The sequence below is a fragment of the Micropterus salmoides genome, unplaced genomic scaffold, assembly GCF_014851395.1.
Source record: "Micropterus salmoides isolate LMB-PRFRI ecotype aquatic unplaced genomic scaffold, ASM1485139v1 Ms_hic_scaffold_2, whole genome shotgun sequence".
Taxonomy (NCBI): domain Eukaryota; kingdom Metazoa; phylum Chordata; class Actinopteri; order Centrarchiformes; family Centrarchidae; genus Micropterus; species Micropterus salmoides.
Genome location: NW_024041150.1, coordinates 5,165,250 through 5,179,326, shown reverse-complemented (window position 1 = coordinate 5,179,326; position 14,077 = coordinate 5,165,250). Strand labels below are relative to the sequence as shown.

At 43.0% G+C, this 14,077-nt stretch overlaps 1 protein-coding gene across 1 annotated transcript; it reads left to right on the top strand.

Annotated features, from left to right (window-relative positions):
• The first annotated feature begins 501 nt into the window (after window positions 1–501).
• On the top strand, window positions 502–9,979 carry LOC119913391 (cytochrome P450 26B1). Its single transcript, XM_038732809.1, is given in 8 exon segments — window positions 502–746; window positions 1,625–1,849; window positions 1,851–1,967; window positions 3,015–3,239; window positions 4,651–4,926; window positions 5,257–5,415; window positions 6,004–6,414; window positions 7,765–9,979. Coding segments are annotated over 7 exon segments (1,623 nt in total). The 5' UTR covers window positions 502–746; window positions 1,625–1,759; the 3' UTR covers window positions 8,110–9,979.
• Window positions 9,980–14,077: the final 4,098 nt, after the last annotated feature.

The following is a 14,077-nucleotide window of genomic DNA, read 5'->3' as shown; positions in this document are numbered from 1 at the left end:
GACTTATTTCTACCTGTTGAATTTGTTCATTCAGTCTCGGTAAAGAATTATTTCCAAAAAAACCCCCAACAACCTTTTCCTCATCTATATTAACTTCACAAATACTTTTGTAAACTGTGTATTAGACTTTAGTGACTGCAGCATATTTTAAATATTCCTTCTAATTCGATTCAAAATGAATTAATAAAAAAATAGTTAAGTTGCTGGTTTGAAATCTAGACTCTATTCTGTGTTATATTTTTTCCCCTGCGTTGTTTCTTCCCTTACTTCTCTCCTCCTAAACCTAACAGCAGGCTGCAGGCAGTCGGGATGCGGCGAACTGAAGCAGAAGCCGAGCTCCAACCTGAAAAACTGAACCCGCTCCCAGCTGATTGGCTACCTGCGAGTTTCCCTCTCGGCTGGCATCTGATCGCCCCCCCCCCCACACACACACTCTCTCTCTCTCCTGCGCGCAGTCTCTCTCTATCAAAGCGCACCGCTGCGTCTCCCCCCGCTCTGATCTCCAAACGTTTTCCTTTTTTTAATTCTCTCTCCGCTCCGCGTCCGTGAATGAACGAGCCTCTTTAACATATTCAGACCAACGTCATGCTGAAGGTGGATCGTGCCGTGCAGCCTTTTCTATAAAATCCCCCGCAGCCCGCTCACTGTGGAGGGAATAGTCACCGGTTTGGCAGAGAAGGCGAGAAAGAAGCGAATTTTAAAAAGCGCTGGGATTTTTCTCACTGCTGACGGGAAACTGATTGGAGGTAAGTCTCCTGTTTGACTTTCGTTCCGGACAGAAACTCTTTTAATCATACTGGGATAACGAGAGAGTGAGTAATTTGTTTAACTTTTTGCGTTTCCAATCGCTTCCCCACATCTCACCTCTAGTTTACTTTACCAGGCCAGTTAATCCGCTCCATAATGTAGCCTACTGTATTCAAATCCCCCTTTATCCTGCTTTTTTAAAACCTGATTTATTGCCATTGCTCTATAAACCTCGGGCCGCCCGGGGGAGGCTGAGCCCCCTGAACTGTACCTATAAAAGGTGCATAACCTAATAGACAAGCCGGCGCATGTAAACCTGTAAAACTATTTGGAATAGTTGACAGATACTCCTCATTTTGAAGGAGCAGCGGAATGAAGGAGAGTTTTCTCAACGGAGAGAAGCACGTTTCTCCTTTAGTTCATCCAGAGCCAAATATGAGTCAGTGCAGGCGCATCCATCCGGTCTGATTATAGTTTTATTTCCTTTGGAGGTGCGTCTGTCTACGAAAACACCTTAACATATATTTTTATGTCGGCTAATTAAATAATAAGAGACACTATTGGTTTTCATCTAAATCAATTTCTCTGATTTAGGGACATGAGAATAAGAGGACGAATGAGAATAATGATACACATATAAACCCAGTGTATTATCTCGGAATGAATCTGGAGGCCCGGCTCCAGTCTGCATGATTACTATTATTATTATCCACTAACTTGCTGTAATAACAGCTTATAACGGCTCTCAGCCATTGGCTGCCCCCAGAGATGAGTTCAGAAAGAGTTCACCGTTTCCCCCTTTCTCTGCCTTTTCTTGTGGAGCTGATGGTAAAACCACCCAGACTGAGCTAACAGACCTTTATTTTTATTTGGACAGAGTTTACGTTCGAGAAGAAGAACGAGGAGAAACTAAACGGAGAAGATTTGCGCACGGCCGCCCCACAGAGTGTTGATCGGGCGCCTTTACGCACAGGCACAGGTGGATGCTGGGAAGCGAACCAGGTTGGAGGAGATGTTACCCCTGGCCCAGTTTGGGGTGCTGTCGGCCCTGGCCACCGCGCTCACCTCTGTCCTGTCCGCGCTATTGCTGCTGGCGCTGACCCCAGCAGCTGTGGAGCCTCCGCTGGAGCCTGACCCGGGACAAAGAGAGCAGCCTGCCGCTGCCGAAGGGCTCCATGGGCTGGCCGCTGGTCGGAGAGACTTTCCACTGGCTTTTCCAGGTGAGAAGGGAGACTTGATACGTTTGGGCTGCTGTAGTTTTCGATTTTTTACAAGCGTTCCAAAATATATTAGCCTTCTGCGCGTCTCTCTGTGTGCAGTTCTTTATTTTTATTAATCACTCATGGGTTTATATCCCATGCTGCTTCACTTTTACAATTTAAAGGAGGTAAACACCGGAGGGCTGCACAATGTGTTAATAACCAGAATCTTGGTGATGCATCTGGAAGCGCGCGGGAAGCTTTGAAAAGCTCCGCAGATTCTTGTGCAGGCTGAGTTCTGTTGTTAATGCGACATGTGCGGACTTGATGCTCGGTGCGTAATTCCTTCTTCCGGAGCAAAAACAGACGTTTTTCTGTTCAATTCTTCCACCTCTCTCTCCCCCCTCTCTGTCTGTCGGTCTCTTCAGCAGTGAAGAATGCACTCTCATCCCCTCATCTCTCTGTCCTTACTATCCTTCGGCTCCGACAGAGCTCCTCCAACAGCACACGTGATGCGTGCGTGTTGCTGGTTTTCTTTGTGTTGCTCTCCTTCTTTTTAATTCTTCCCCCCCAAATGTCCCATTACAACTGGCAGTATATTCTTAATACATTTTTGATCGCTAAGCAGAGAGATGAAGATAAAATGCCTGTTATTACGCTTTGGCCAAAAGTATGTGGACACCCAAAACATCTATACATACACAATGAACATAAATCAAGTGAGGCAATAATAAGATACTATGTTTTGTTATTTAAGTACATAGTTAATGTTAAAATAGAAATATCATTTACCCCTCTTCCCCCCACCCCCACATTGTAAACTGGATTTGCACACAACAAACAACACATCCCTGGAGTAACTTTTCAACAAACTGTCACTAAAAACTCTAACCAGCAAACAAACAAACTGGACCAACTTAAGGTACTGGAGCATGTAAGGAAGCGAAATCTGGAAATGCTTTCGACTGTACCTAAAATATAATGATCCAATAAAGTATGCATTTTGTAGCTTGATAACTTCAAGTCATTCGGCTGTTTAAAATATCAAATTTCTTCTTCACGTTGCAGGGCTCCAACTTCCACATCTCGCGCAGAGAGCGTCATGGCAACGTGTTTAAGACCCACCTCCTGGGGAAGCCTGTCATCCGGGTGACGGGCGCAGAAAACATCCGCAAGATCCTGCTGGGCGAGCACAGCCTGGTGTGCACCCAGTGGCCCCAGAGCACCCGCATCATCCTGGGACCCAACACCCTGGTCAACTCCATCGGAGACTTGCACAAGAAGAAGAGAAAAGTAAGAAGGGGGGGGGGGAGGAATTAGAGGCAAAGCGTTAATGCTGGCAGGGTTCAATTAGACTTTCAAACTGTCTGTGCAGGTCAATATGTTTCTCTCTGCTGTTTCTGATCCTGAGTCAGGGAGGACTTATGTTTTAGTAAATATCCAATTCCTTACTTGCATAGACAGTGTTAGGTGACTGACAGTTGGAGCACTTTAAAGCTTGAAGTCAGAAGTTCAAGACTGTTGACATAAAAACTTGAGAAACAAGTCAATGACACCTAAGGTGCATTCCAGTAATCACAGACCCAATCACAGACTTTCAAATTCTGCCATTACCACGCTGAATTTAGAGCAACTATGGGGTGTTTTCTGTTCACAGTTCCACCTCTGTTTTTTTGGCCATAGCAACAAAGGACTAATATTGTAAGATGAAGTCCTTCAGCACACAAATCTGACCTCTAATGCCGTTCCAATACCAGTGCCAGCTCAACTCTCTGTGTGACGGCGGGAGCAGAGGGCTCTGTGAGCGGGCGGCTGGCCGGCCTCACACGCTCCTCCCGCGGGTTCCCGCAGGCTTCCCCCGCAGCCACTTGCGGAGCTCCTCAACTCCGAAAACTTTCCAGCACATTTTTGTTCCGCCATCACTTCTCGTAAAACTGTCAATATTCGAAATCTACACAGCTGATTTCTCACCTCAAAACTTCTCAGAAGTGGATTTAGGGATGAAATAATGTATGAAAATTGTAAAATATAAAGCTTTCTGTTGCCGGCTTCTGTCAGGCGTGCGCAATGATGACGCAGTGAATAGTGACGATTCTCTCTGACCAATCAGTAGTCTGCTGTGTTTTCACGTCACATTTTAGTTTCGCCTCAGCTCGCTTGGGACGTCGACGGAGGTTATACAAAAAAAAGTACCTGGAAGCAGGTACAGGTACAACATTTCCACAATGGAAAACCAAAACAAGGCGAGTCGAGTCGAGCTGGTACCGTGCAGAGGAAAAGGGCCTTTAGAAACAAAGTTGGAATATTTATATCTAATGGCCATTATATAAACCAAAGTAATCATTAAAAGAAAACTTTCAAATGCTTAAATAAAGTAGAGAGACCGACTCCCTTATTTATTCTATCCAACCCTTTCTCCTATCCAGTGTCCTCTCTTCTCTTCCTCAATCTGTCATAACTCCCATCTTATCCAAACCTAATCAGTGCTTACATTCTGTCCTACGCTAAATTCATGTCGTATCCAATACACCCTGTCGTGTCTCATCTCCTATCTGCTACATTTTTCCTTTACCTCTATCCTGTCCGAGCTCACCCCCACCCTGTCCTCCTCTTCAGCGAGTATTTACAGAAAGGTGTTGACTGTCGTGTACAAGGTTATAACTTTTTATGACACCTCTCTCTTTGTTTCCTTAACCCTTTCAAGATCCTGGCTAAAGTGTTTAGCCGGGGGGCTCTGGAGTCCTACCTGCCCCGGCTGCAGGACGTCATCAAGTCTGAAATCGCAAAGTGGTGCTCAGAGCCGGGTACCGTAGAAGTTTACAGTGCTGCCAGATCCCTGACGTTCCGTATCGCCGTCAGGGTCCTGCTGGGTCTGCAGATGGAGGAGGAGCGGATAGTTTACCTGGCCCAAATCTTTGAGCAGCTGATGAACAACCTCTTCTCGCTGCCCATAGATGCTCCGCTTAGTGGGCTACGCAAGGTGAGCGAGCACGAAGTAACCAGTGACCGATTACTAATAACTAATCATTTGATTTGCGTCTTTTTTGCAATACAAAAACAAAAGTCATGGATGGAGGAAAAACATTGCTTGTGACCTTTCTTTTGCTGCTGATAGAAAACTATTATTTAGTTGAATATATATGACAAGAAGATGATAAGCACTCAAGTAGTGAATTAAATACATTGTAGTGATTAGAATAAATACTCACAATAATATGCTAAATGTAATCTACAACTTTATATATCAAATGAACGGTTACTACTAAATAATGAACCAATAATGACATTTCTTGGGGTGTTTTCTGTGCAGGGCATTAAAGCCAGAGAAATCCTGCACACCAGCATGGAGAAAATCATTGAGGAAAAGATGGAGCGGCAGCAGGCGGATGAGGAATATCATGACGCCTTTGATTACATGCTTTCCAGTTCCAAGGAGCACGGCCATCAGCTCAGCGTCCAGGAGCTCAAGGTACCAGATTAAAACATGACTCAGACTTAATGTGGGAGATTCAGGAAAGTCTGTGGCAGCCTCAGATTCTGACTACACAACATTTAGATACAGGCATACAATACTGAAGGGTACCTTTAGTAATATCCTTTGTCATGCTGTCTGAAAGCGTCAATTATGACACATTGAGATGAGAATGTGTTGTACTACCATGCAAAGTGTCACAGAGCTCACTGAAGATGTTGTCAAACTAGTCATAGAGTGCCCAATGCTCAGATCAGGTGATTATCAGGCTGATACTGTGCAGCCTGGTCCCATGTGCACAAGCGAGAGATGCTTTTAAAGGTCTATGCTCAGAGAAAAAGAGGATTCTTTCAGGGTTCAGTTTTAGACATAATGACTATGACTCAGTGAACATGCTGATACTATGAGTTAAAGTAACAAAAAGGTAAATCAGAGTAGAAACAGAATGCCTAAAAATGTATCACCACATGGTTGGTAGAAAGCACATCTTGCTTCATAACCCAATATGGTTTGGCATCCAGGATCTTCTTTTGCCAAGCTCATTTAAACCAGTACATTCAGATCTATCCACCTCCCTCCTTGCAGGAAACAGCAGTAGAGTTGATCTTCGCCGCTCACTCCACCACAGCCAGCGCCTCCACGTCACTGATTCTCCAGCTTCTTTGCCATCCAGCGGTGACGGAGAGGGCCAGAATTGAGCTGGATGCCGAGGGACTTGGCTACGAATCCCACAGAAGTCACGTCCCAATTGGGGTCACCATGGAGAAAGAGGAGGATGCCGCAAACACAGAGACAACCTGCCTGCTGAACGGAGGCTGTCAGAATCACCAGAATCACAGTGACGGTTTTCCTCAGTCCCAGTCTCATATACCGTATCTGAGCCTGGACAAGCTGAGCCAGCTCCGGTACGTCGACTGTGTCATCAAAGAGGTCCTCCGCTTCCTACCACCAGTCTCCGGTGGTTACCGGACAGCCCTGCAGACATTTGAATTAGACGTAAGTTCAAGTACCTGGCAGTAATATACCTTACAGATAGGCCTTTGGTTTGGGTTTTTTTCCTGGGCAGAGGATGTAATGCATGCTCAGTAGAGTCCCTCTCCAGTGTAGAGCATGCACTTCTGAAGCTTTCAGTGGCAGAGCTGGCTAAATTCCTGTTGGCTCCCTGCACATATCAATGGGATAAAATAATTCTAGATGGTCGTATTTACCATTTTATAGTTGCTACATTTTCCAATCATTGTGATTTGTTTTTTGGCCACTGTCACCACGCATTGGACGCAGAAGTTGCAATACCCAGTACTTCCACTTCTCCAAAATCGCTTCACAGTACAGGTTCCTGGGGGGCTCTGTGCTGCTATTATTACTTTCCTTTTTGCTTAGCGAGTACAATTGGTCTGACAATAGCTCAACAGGTCCTCCTTATGGACTATCAGCAGTCTGATTGACTCAAGGAATTTGTGAGTGAGTTTAAAGCAGCTTTATTCTGAGCAAAAATGAGTCTTGTTCACAGATTGGTGATATCTTCAATTATCTCTTCATGCTGGATGAAAACTAATTCTCACTTTAATTTAATTCCGCTTTTGTTCACTGGCCATGTAGCACGCCTGGATGGCCAAAAACCTTTGCTACAGAATTGCATGGCCTTTGCTGAGCAATTGCCTTGACATGGCCTCATCCCTCATCCTGAAATGCCCCTGCCCTGGCCTCAGTGTGCCCCCAATTTGCTGTGTTTATTGCAAAAGGACAACTGAAGTTTAAAACGACTGAGAATACTATTGTAGTGCATGTGGCGCCATTTATTTCTTTCCCAGGGTATAAACCCCAATAGCTGAGAATCGCGGTCTTGAATATGTCATTATGCCTGTTCGTTCAAGTGCATCGTCCTAAAGACTAAACAAGGGAATCCTACCTCTGCACAGATAATTGGCATTATGCTATAAAGAAGTCTGGTTTAATAGAGTGAATGGATGAATGAATAGATGTTGAAAACGAAAAATGAGAGAAAACGTTTTCTTCTTAGAAACATCAAAAATAAAAGTTCAACAACATGTAACTCATTTGAGTAAGCATATTTTCCACTCAACTTTGCCTGTAAAAGGAAATATACTGCTGCTATTTTTCATGGTCCCTAAATCTCTAAATCCTGAAATCCACACGTTTGTAATTTCATTATTTTCTGTGCTACAGACCTGTCAGATTATTTATAGAGTCTTATATAAGATAAGAGTCTTAGAACCTTGGGGACTGTGCAGACTTTAAATTTTAAAATGCAACAAACTATTTGCTGGTAAAAATAATCCTATTTATCTTTATTTATATTTACTGATTTCTGTCATCATTTCGCAGGGCTACCAGATCCCCAAAGGCTGGAGTGTAATGTACAGCATCCGGGACACCCATGAGACCGCTGCTGTCTTCCAGAGCCCGGAGCTGTTTGACCCAGACCGCTTTGGCCCAGACCGGGAGGAGAGTCGGTCTGCTCGGTTCAGCTACGTGCCGTTCGGCGGTGGTGTGCGGAGCTGTGTGGGGAAAGAACTGGCACAGATCATCCTAAAGACTCTGGCTGTGGAGCTGATCGAGACTTGCAAATGGACTCTGGCCACAGAGAACTTTCCCAAGATGCAGACAGTGCCAATAGTGCACCCGGTAAATGGACTGCATGTGCATTTCACATACAACTACCCACTTTAGAGACAAATACAGACAAAAAAACTCACCTAAGAGACAATTTAACCTTCAGTCTGCTTCTGGAAAAACTCTGCAAGCCCAAGAGGGGAGACAACCACCTCACCAGGCCTGATGGTGCAGTTCAGACACCCTCTTTGTTTCCAAGGACATGAAGAAGGGGTTTACATTGCTGGTTTGGAGCACTTCATCTCTTCAGTGGTTCAGTCAAAATCTAAGAAACCGCTTTGTGTTGCAGCACAATTGCAATTTTAACCACCCGGTATGCTCACCTGCAGCGTTTTTATCGTTTTCGTTAACATGCATTTGTAAGTTATTAATGTATGGAAGGGGCAGTGCACATCAGTGAGAAAACTATGAAGCTTTTGCTTATTTTCAAACAAGATCTAGGTTTGCTCTGGGTTTGAAATGCCCTTTGAATGGACTGCATGTACACTTCAGAGTGGTTTAGGTACAGTAAAATCCACTCACCTTCAGCAATTTAATATATTGATGCCTCTTGTAGTCCGTAAATGCACATTAACTTATTGAAATGTCAACATAGAGTATGGTGCAACAATGAGAGTGGGCTCTACAATACTTATCTTGTCCAGCTGGAGAAGCCCGACTGGACCCGCATACAATAAGTGCCTAGTGAACACACGTAAGGCCTTTCCATGAAGCCATCTTAGCTCCAGGTCCAGGGACAAACATGCAATGCAAAACTGCCAGCAATGCTTTGGACCATTTTGTTGTGATACACACTTCTGCAGTGGTTTATAGTTGATAAAATCCACTCAGTTTTGGTGCTTTGTACCTCTTTTACATCAGTGTGTATCAGTAAAGACATCTATGTATCTTCACTGTGCTGAATGAGCAAGTATTTCACTTCTTACATTTACAAAACGTTTAAGATTCACAGACAGCCTTTCAGAAAACTCACAAAAAAACAATTCTTTGTTTTTTTGTCTTTCAATCCTTCAATTGTCTCCATTTGCCTCTTATAACCAGCGTTTGCCTTTCTGAACTCCCTGTGAGCAAGCCACTGGAGGCCTGCCAGCTCCATGGAAATGTTGCATGTGGAAAAACAGAAAGATAAATGTTCTTTAATCAATCTGAAAATAATGTGACAATTCTCATTAGAACTTGATTAAGGCCAGAAATGCAGTGAAAAGATCTGCTATAGAAACAATTTTGGAAAATATTTAAAGACCCATGTTAGACACAGCAGACACTGATCTCACATCTAGTTATCTCAGTTTTAATGTTTTGCAATGATCTCCACCGCAAAAAACACTTTTACTGATGAACTTGCACTTGATTTTGACACAGAAATCCCAACAACCAAAAACTTCATGAACTTCAATGTCAAAATACATTCAAACTGTTCTGTTTTTAAAAAAAATATGAATGTAATATATATATATATATATCCATATTATGTTGTGTGTATCAAATGAAGTAGCATTATGAATAAGCTGTATTTAAAATGCAGATGTATCACTTCTGTTGAAACTTTACTCTCTCTGTAACAATATTTGCTGTTATGAATAGACACTAACCTGTAATGTTAAGGCCACTCCATAAAACCTTGTTTCACTGCTAGAACATAGAAATATTTTGTTGTTTAGAGCAGCATATATTGAGAGTAATGTTATTATTATTATATTATTATTATTGTTGTTGTTATCATTGGTCTACTTTAAGGACTGTTTCTGTGTTGGTCTCGAAGCCTAGTAGACGCGCTGTGAAATCTTATGTACGGATGGATTTGTGGAAGGAGATAGCACTTTCTCCACTTTAAGGAGTCTGTATATATTTGTCCTGTTTATGCATTCATTGTGTGTATCAGATGTAGCTGCTGTACAGTTGATGTAAAAAGTAAATTAGAAGATGAAGAAAAACAGTTGTCGTTTTATGGGTTTGTCCAGACCAATGTCATCTCAGGGCGTCCAGTACCAACACTTTCAGAAAAAGTGACAAAGCGTAGTTATTTGACGCTAAAGGTACCCTTCAGCGCCTGTGATATGCTCCCAGATGCGTCTATATGAGACACTCTGGGGCGTCTCGCTAGCGCTAGTTCGTGCTAAAAGGTGTTCACAGCCCCCCGAAGCCACCAAACCTTACCATAACCATCACAAATGTTAGTGCCTAAACCTAAGTCACTGACTCTATGCAGGCTAACCCTGTAGCTGTGCTACACTGAAAGGTACTTTTAGCGTCAAATAATTACGCTTTGTCACGCTCTATGAAAGTGTCAGTAATGACGCACTGAGATGATAACTATTGGTTTGTCATTTCCTGCTCATACCCTGGACAAGAATATGTAGGAGCATAAACTCCTGACATGGCATTTGTCATAATATTGTTGGATTAATTTAGTGTGTCAACCTTTTTGAACAGACTAAGTTATACACAAACATCAACTTTTTTAGTTTGGACTGATCAAAAACTTACACTCATCCTAGACAGTGTCAGAAAAAGTCCCCGACAACCTCAACACCTTCATGGGAGGTTTGAGGAAAGCATGCCAGATATCTGGCTGGCGTCTGCGATGTGTCAGCGATGCGTCTGGGAGCAGTTTTGATGCGTCTTGAGTAGTTCACACATAACGACTGGTGACCGCATCAATCGATGATTTACCCCTGATCACAGTCTGACGGTCACCGAGCTCACCGGCAAATCGGGATTATAATTGTGTAGTGTGAATAAGGCTTAACCAACTCACATCCCACCACAGCTATGTTAACATCTACATGTATGCAGACGATACAACCACCCTATGTGTTATCTCCAATAACAATGAAACACACTACTGAAGCTAGGTTAATTAATTAGATAGCTCAACCCAACCTTGTAAAGCACCTGGTCAACCTTGATTGTTTTAAGTGTGCTCTATAAATAAAGTTGATATTGATATTTATCTCAAACACTTATTGTCGATTACAGAAAACCACACTGCAGAACCCTCAAACTCATCAATGGCAACCCCATTTAAAGACTGCCTCTTTCAAATGAAGTAACCACATCTGCAATCCACTCATGGGATCTCAACGCATCATTATAAAAATAGACCGGTAAGCACTTTTCTGTCTACATCAGCTCAAGAAGTTTAGACAGCCAAACTCACAAAAGACTCCAGCAGACTTTCAGCAAGTCGTCCAAATCACTGGCATCCCACTTCCATCCACAAAATCCCTTATCATTTTAGATCCCACTCAGGTCACTTCCAATTAGCCATTACCGTCCGGAAGATTCCTTGAGTCATTCCCGTCCAGAACATACTGTTTCAAAAACATTTCCCCCCCTAATATTATCTTGATCAATAACTCCTTGGCTCGTGAGCCATCTACTGTCCCCTGGTCAACCTATATATAAAATGTTGGGCTTTCTATTCTGATAACTGATGTGATTCGATTATGTTGCTGTAACTGTGCCGTTACACCCGTCTTTGTTTTCCCAATGTAGCATACAAAGTCGTGGACAATGCTTCAATCACTGACTAAAATGAACTACGTTAATAAAATAATTCAGTCATTCCCTTTTCCATAAAAGGTCTGATGATATTTAAAAAACATTTTCCAACAATCATTATTCACATAAGTCTCTTTTAGTGTAACTGTAAATGATTCTTTTATCAATATCCTCAATTTTCCCCATGATTGTAACCATGGTCCTAAGTTTACGTTGTAAACATCATTTTAAAATTTTGGTACTGAGAAATCTTTTTTCTGTCAGTTTGATATGGCGACTGGCGCTAAATATTAAAATACCCATGAGCCTCAGCGGTTACTAAAGAGAAGAAGCCAGGTGTGAATTAGAGCTATGGCAAATTCAAAATGCTTCGGGAACCAGACACAATGCCAAAACTGACCTAGAAGCTTCTACGAAGTCTAATACTGTGGAGTCTTCCAGTACTGCTTTTGTAGTAACAGTAGTACTGGAACTATCCAAGGTATTTATAGCAAACCGATAACAATTCCACTTCATATCTTGAACTCATTACACACAAAACTGATAGTGAGGTCACCCCTCAGGTCACCACTGAGGCCATCGCTTAGGTCACCAGGCATTTCCACCCTCCACCTGACTGCGTTCATTGACAGGCAGAGAATGGGGTGAAGCTATGTGGCAGAAAATTAATGGGACACAAACAGCCTGGCCTAATTATGTCCGCTGTAGGGCCCCGTAGCTCTGCCAAGGTCGTTATCTGATGGACGCTTAGTCACTGTGAACTGCATCGTTTTGAGCCAGAGTTCATTCCGGTGCCACCGGCTGCGCAGGTCATCGACCGGTCAGCTGATGGGAGGGTGCATGGGAACAAAAGAGGGGACGCAACTCAACACAACCCAAATGAACATGCTGTGCATTATACAAGTGACAAAACAATGAAACCAAGAGTAACTGACTCACTGGCTCCCTCTACGGGCTGGAGTTATCTACCTGAAAGTGCTTTAAAGGGGACCTACTCTATTAAACTCGTTTCCAGTTCTATATGTTTTCTGGGATTTGGAGCCAGAGACTGTGCAGCAGTGATTGGGCAAGCTGCGATATCGATGTCCGGGCCATACACAAACAGGGCTCAGCCTTTTTATAGCATCAAATAACTAATCAAAACTAATCAGGAAAATGAACACTTCTACACACAAAAGCATGATAGTTTACCCAAAATGACAAAAAGATATTTTTTGTTTGTTTGGCCCATCCAATGTCCCATCTGCCAAAATGGAGGGGTGGGGTTCACTTTAGGGGAGTTGTTCTGTCATCCGTCATGGCCCGCACTGCCTAATCTTCTCAGTGTGCTAAATATGGGGCACTAAATTTGATGAATTTACTGTTTCAGACCAAAAGTGAGACAACAATTAGGTTAGAAAAAGGTTATTTGGAATTTGAAACAGGAAATGACGCAAACCTACACATGAACCAGCTGTTTGTTATTCTGAAGATACCAATTATAAAGACAAAGAATCTGTGTGAAAGAATGAATTAGCATACGCAGATAGCAGGGATCGTCTGTGCTACAGAGAGTGCTGAAGGTGAGTAAAAAGTGTTTTGTAGTGAAAAAGTAGCTGCCTGCTCTCATTGGCTGGATGTGGATGTTGAGTCACCCAACTCCTCCAGATATTTAGCATGCCAGATATCTGTCTGGCGTCTGCGATGTGTCAGCGATGCGTCTGGGAGCAGTTTTGATGCATCTTGAGTAGTTCACACATAACGACTGGTGACCGCATCAATTGATGATTTACCCCTGATCGCAGTCTGACGGTCACCGAGCTCACCGGCAAATCGGGATTATAATTGTGTAGTGTGAATAAGGCTTAACCAACTCACATCCCACCACAGCTATGTTAACATCTACATGTATGCAGACGATACAACCACCCTATGTGTTATCTCCAATAACAATGAAACACACTACTGTAGCAAGGTTAATTATTAATTGTTTTAAGTGTGCTCTATAAATAAAGTTGATATTGATATTTATCTTGCCAGTGTGCTAAATATGGGGCACTAAATTTTATGAATTTACTGTTTCAGACCAAAAGTGAGACAACAATTAGGTTAGAAAAAGGTTAGTTCAATTAGCCGTAATGCTAGGGGCTCTATTATCTTAGCTGACTCTGCCAGGACTGGAAGCTCGAGGACCGGGGAAGTGTTTATGTTTACACCGCTAGCACAGGAGCTTTGGACCACTGGGAGGTTTTTAGGCCCTGGTTCCGAGTCTGCTCAGAGTCAGCTAGCTAATGGGACCTTCCTACATATTCAATAAAATCCAAAAGATTTAGAGTAGTCCTGAGCAGAGTAGTCTCGCACTGCCAGACCTATCTCCACACTTGAGCGCTATGAGCAGAGCGGTCGAATAACTGAGACAGACTGAGTGGTGGATCAACCCATTCTCACTTTTAGGATATTTAACAGAGTGAGGAGTTGGTTGGAGGTGATGATGGACCAGAAACCAGACTTTGGCCCCCATCCACACGACTGTGTTTTCATT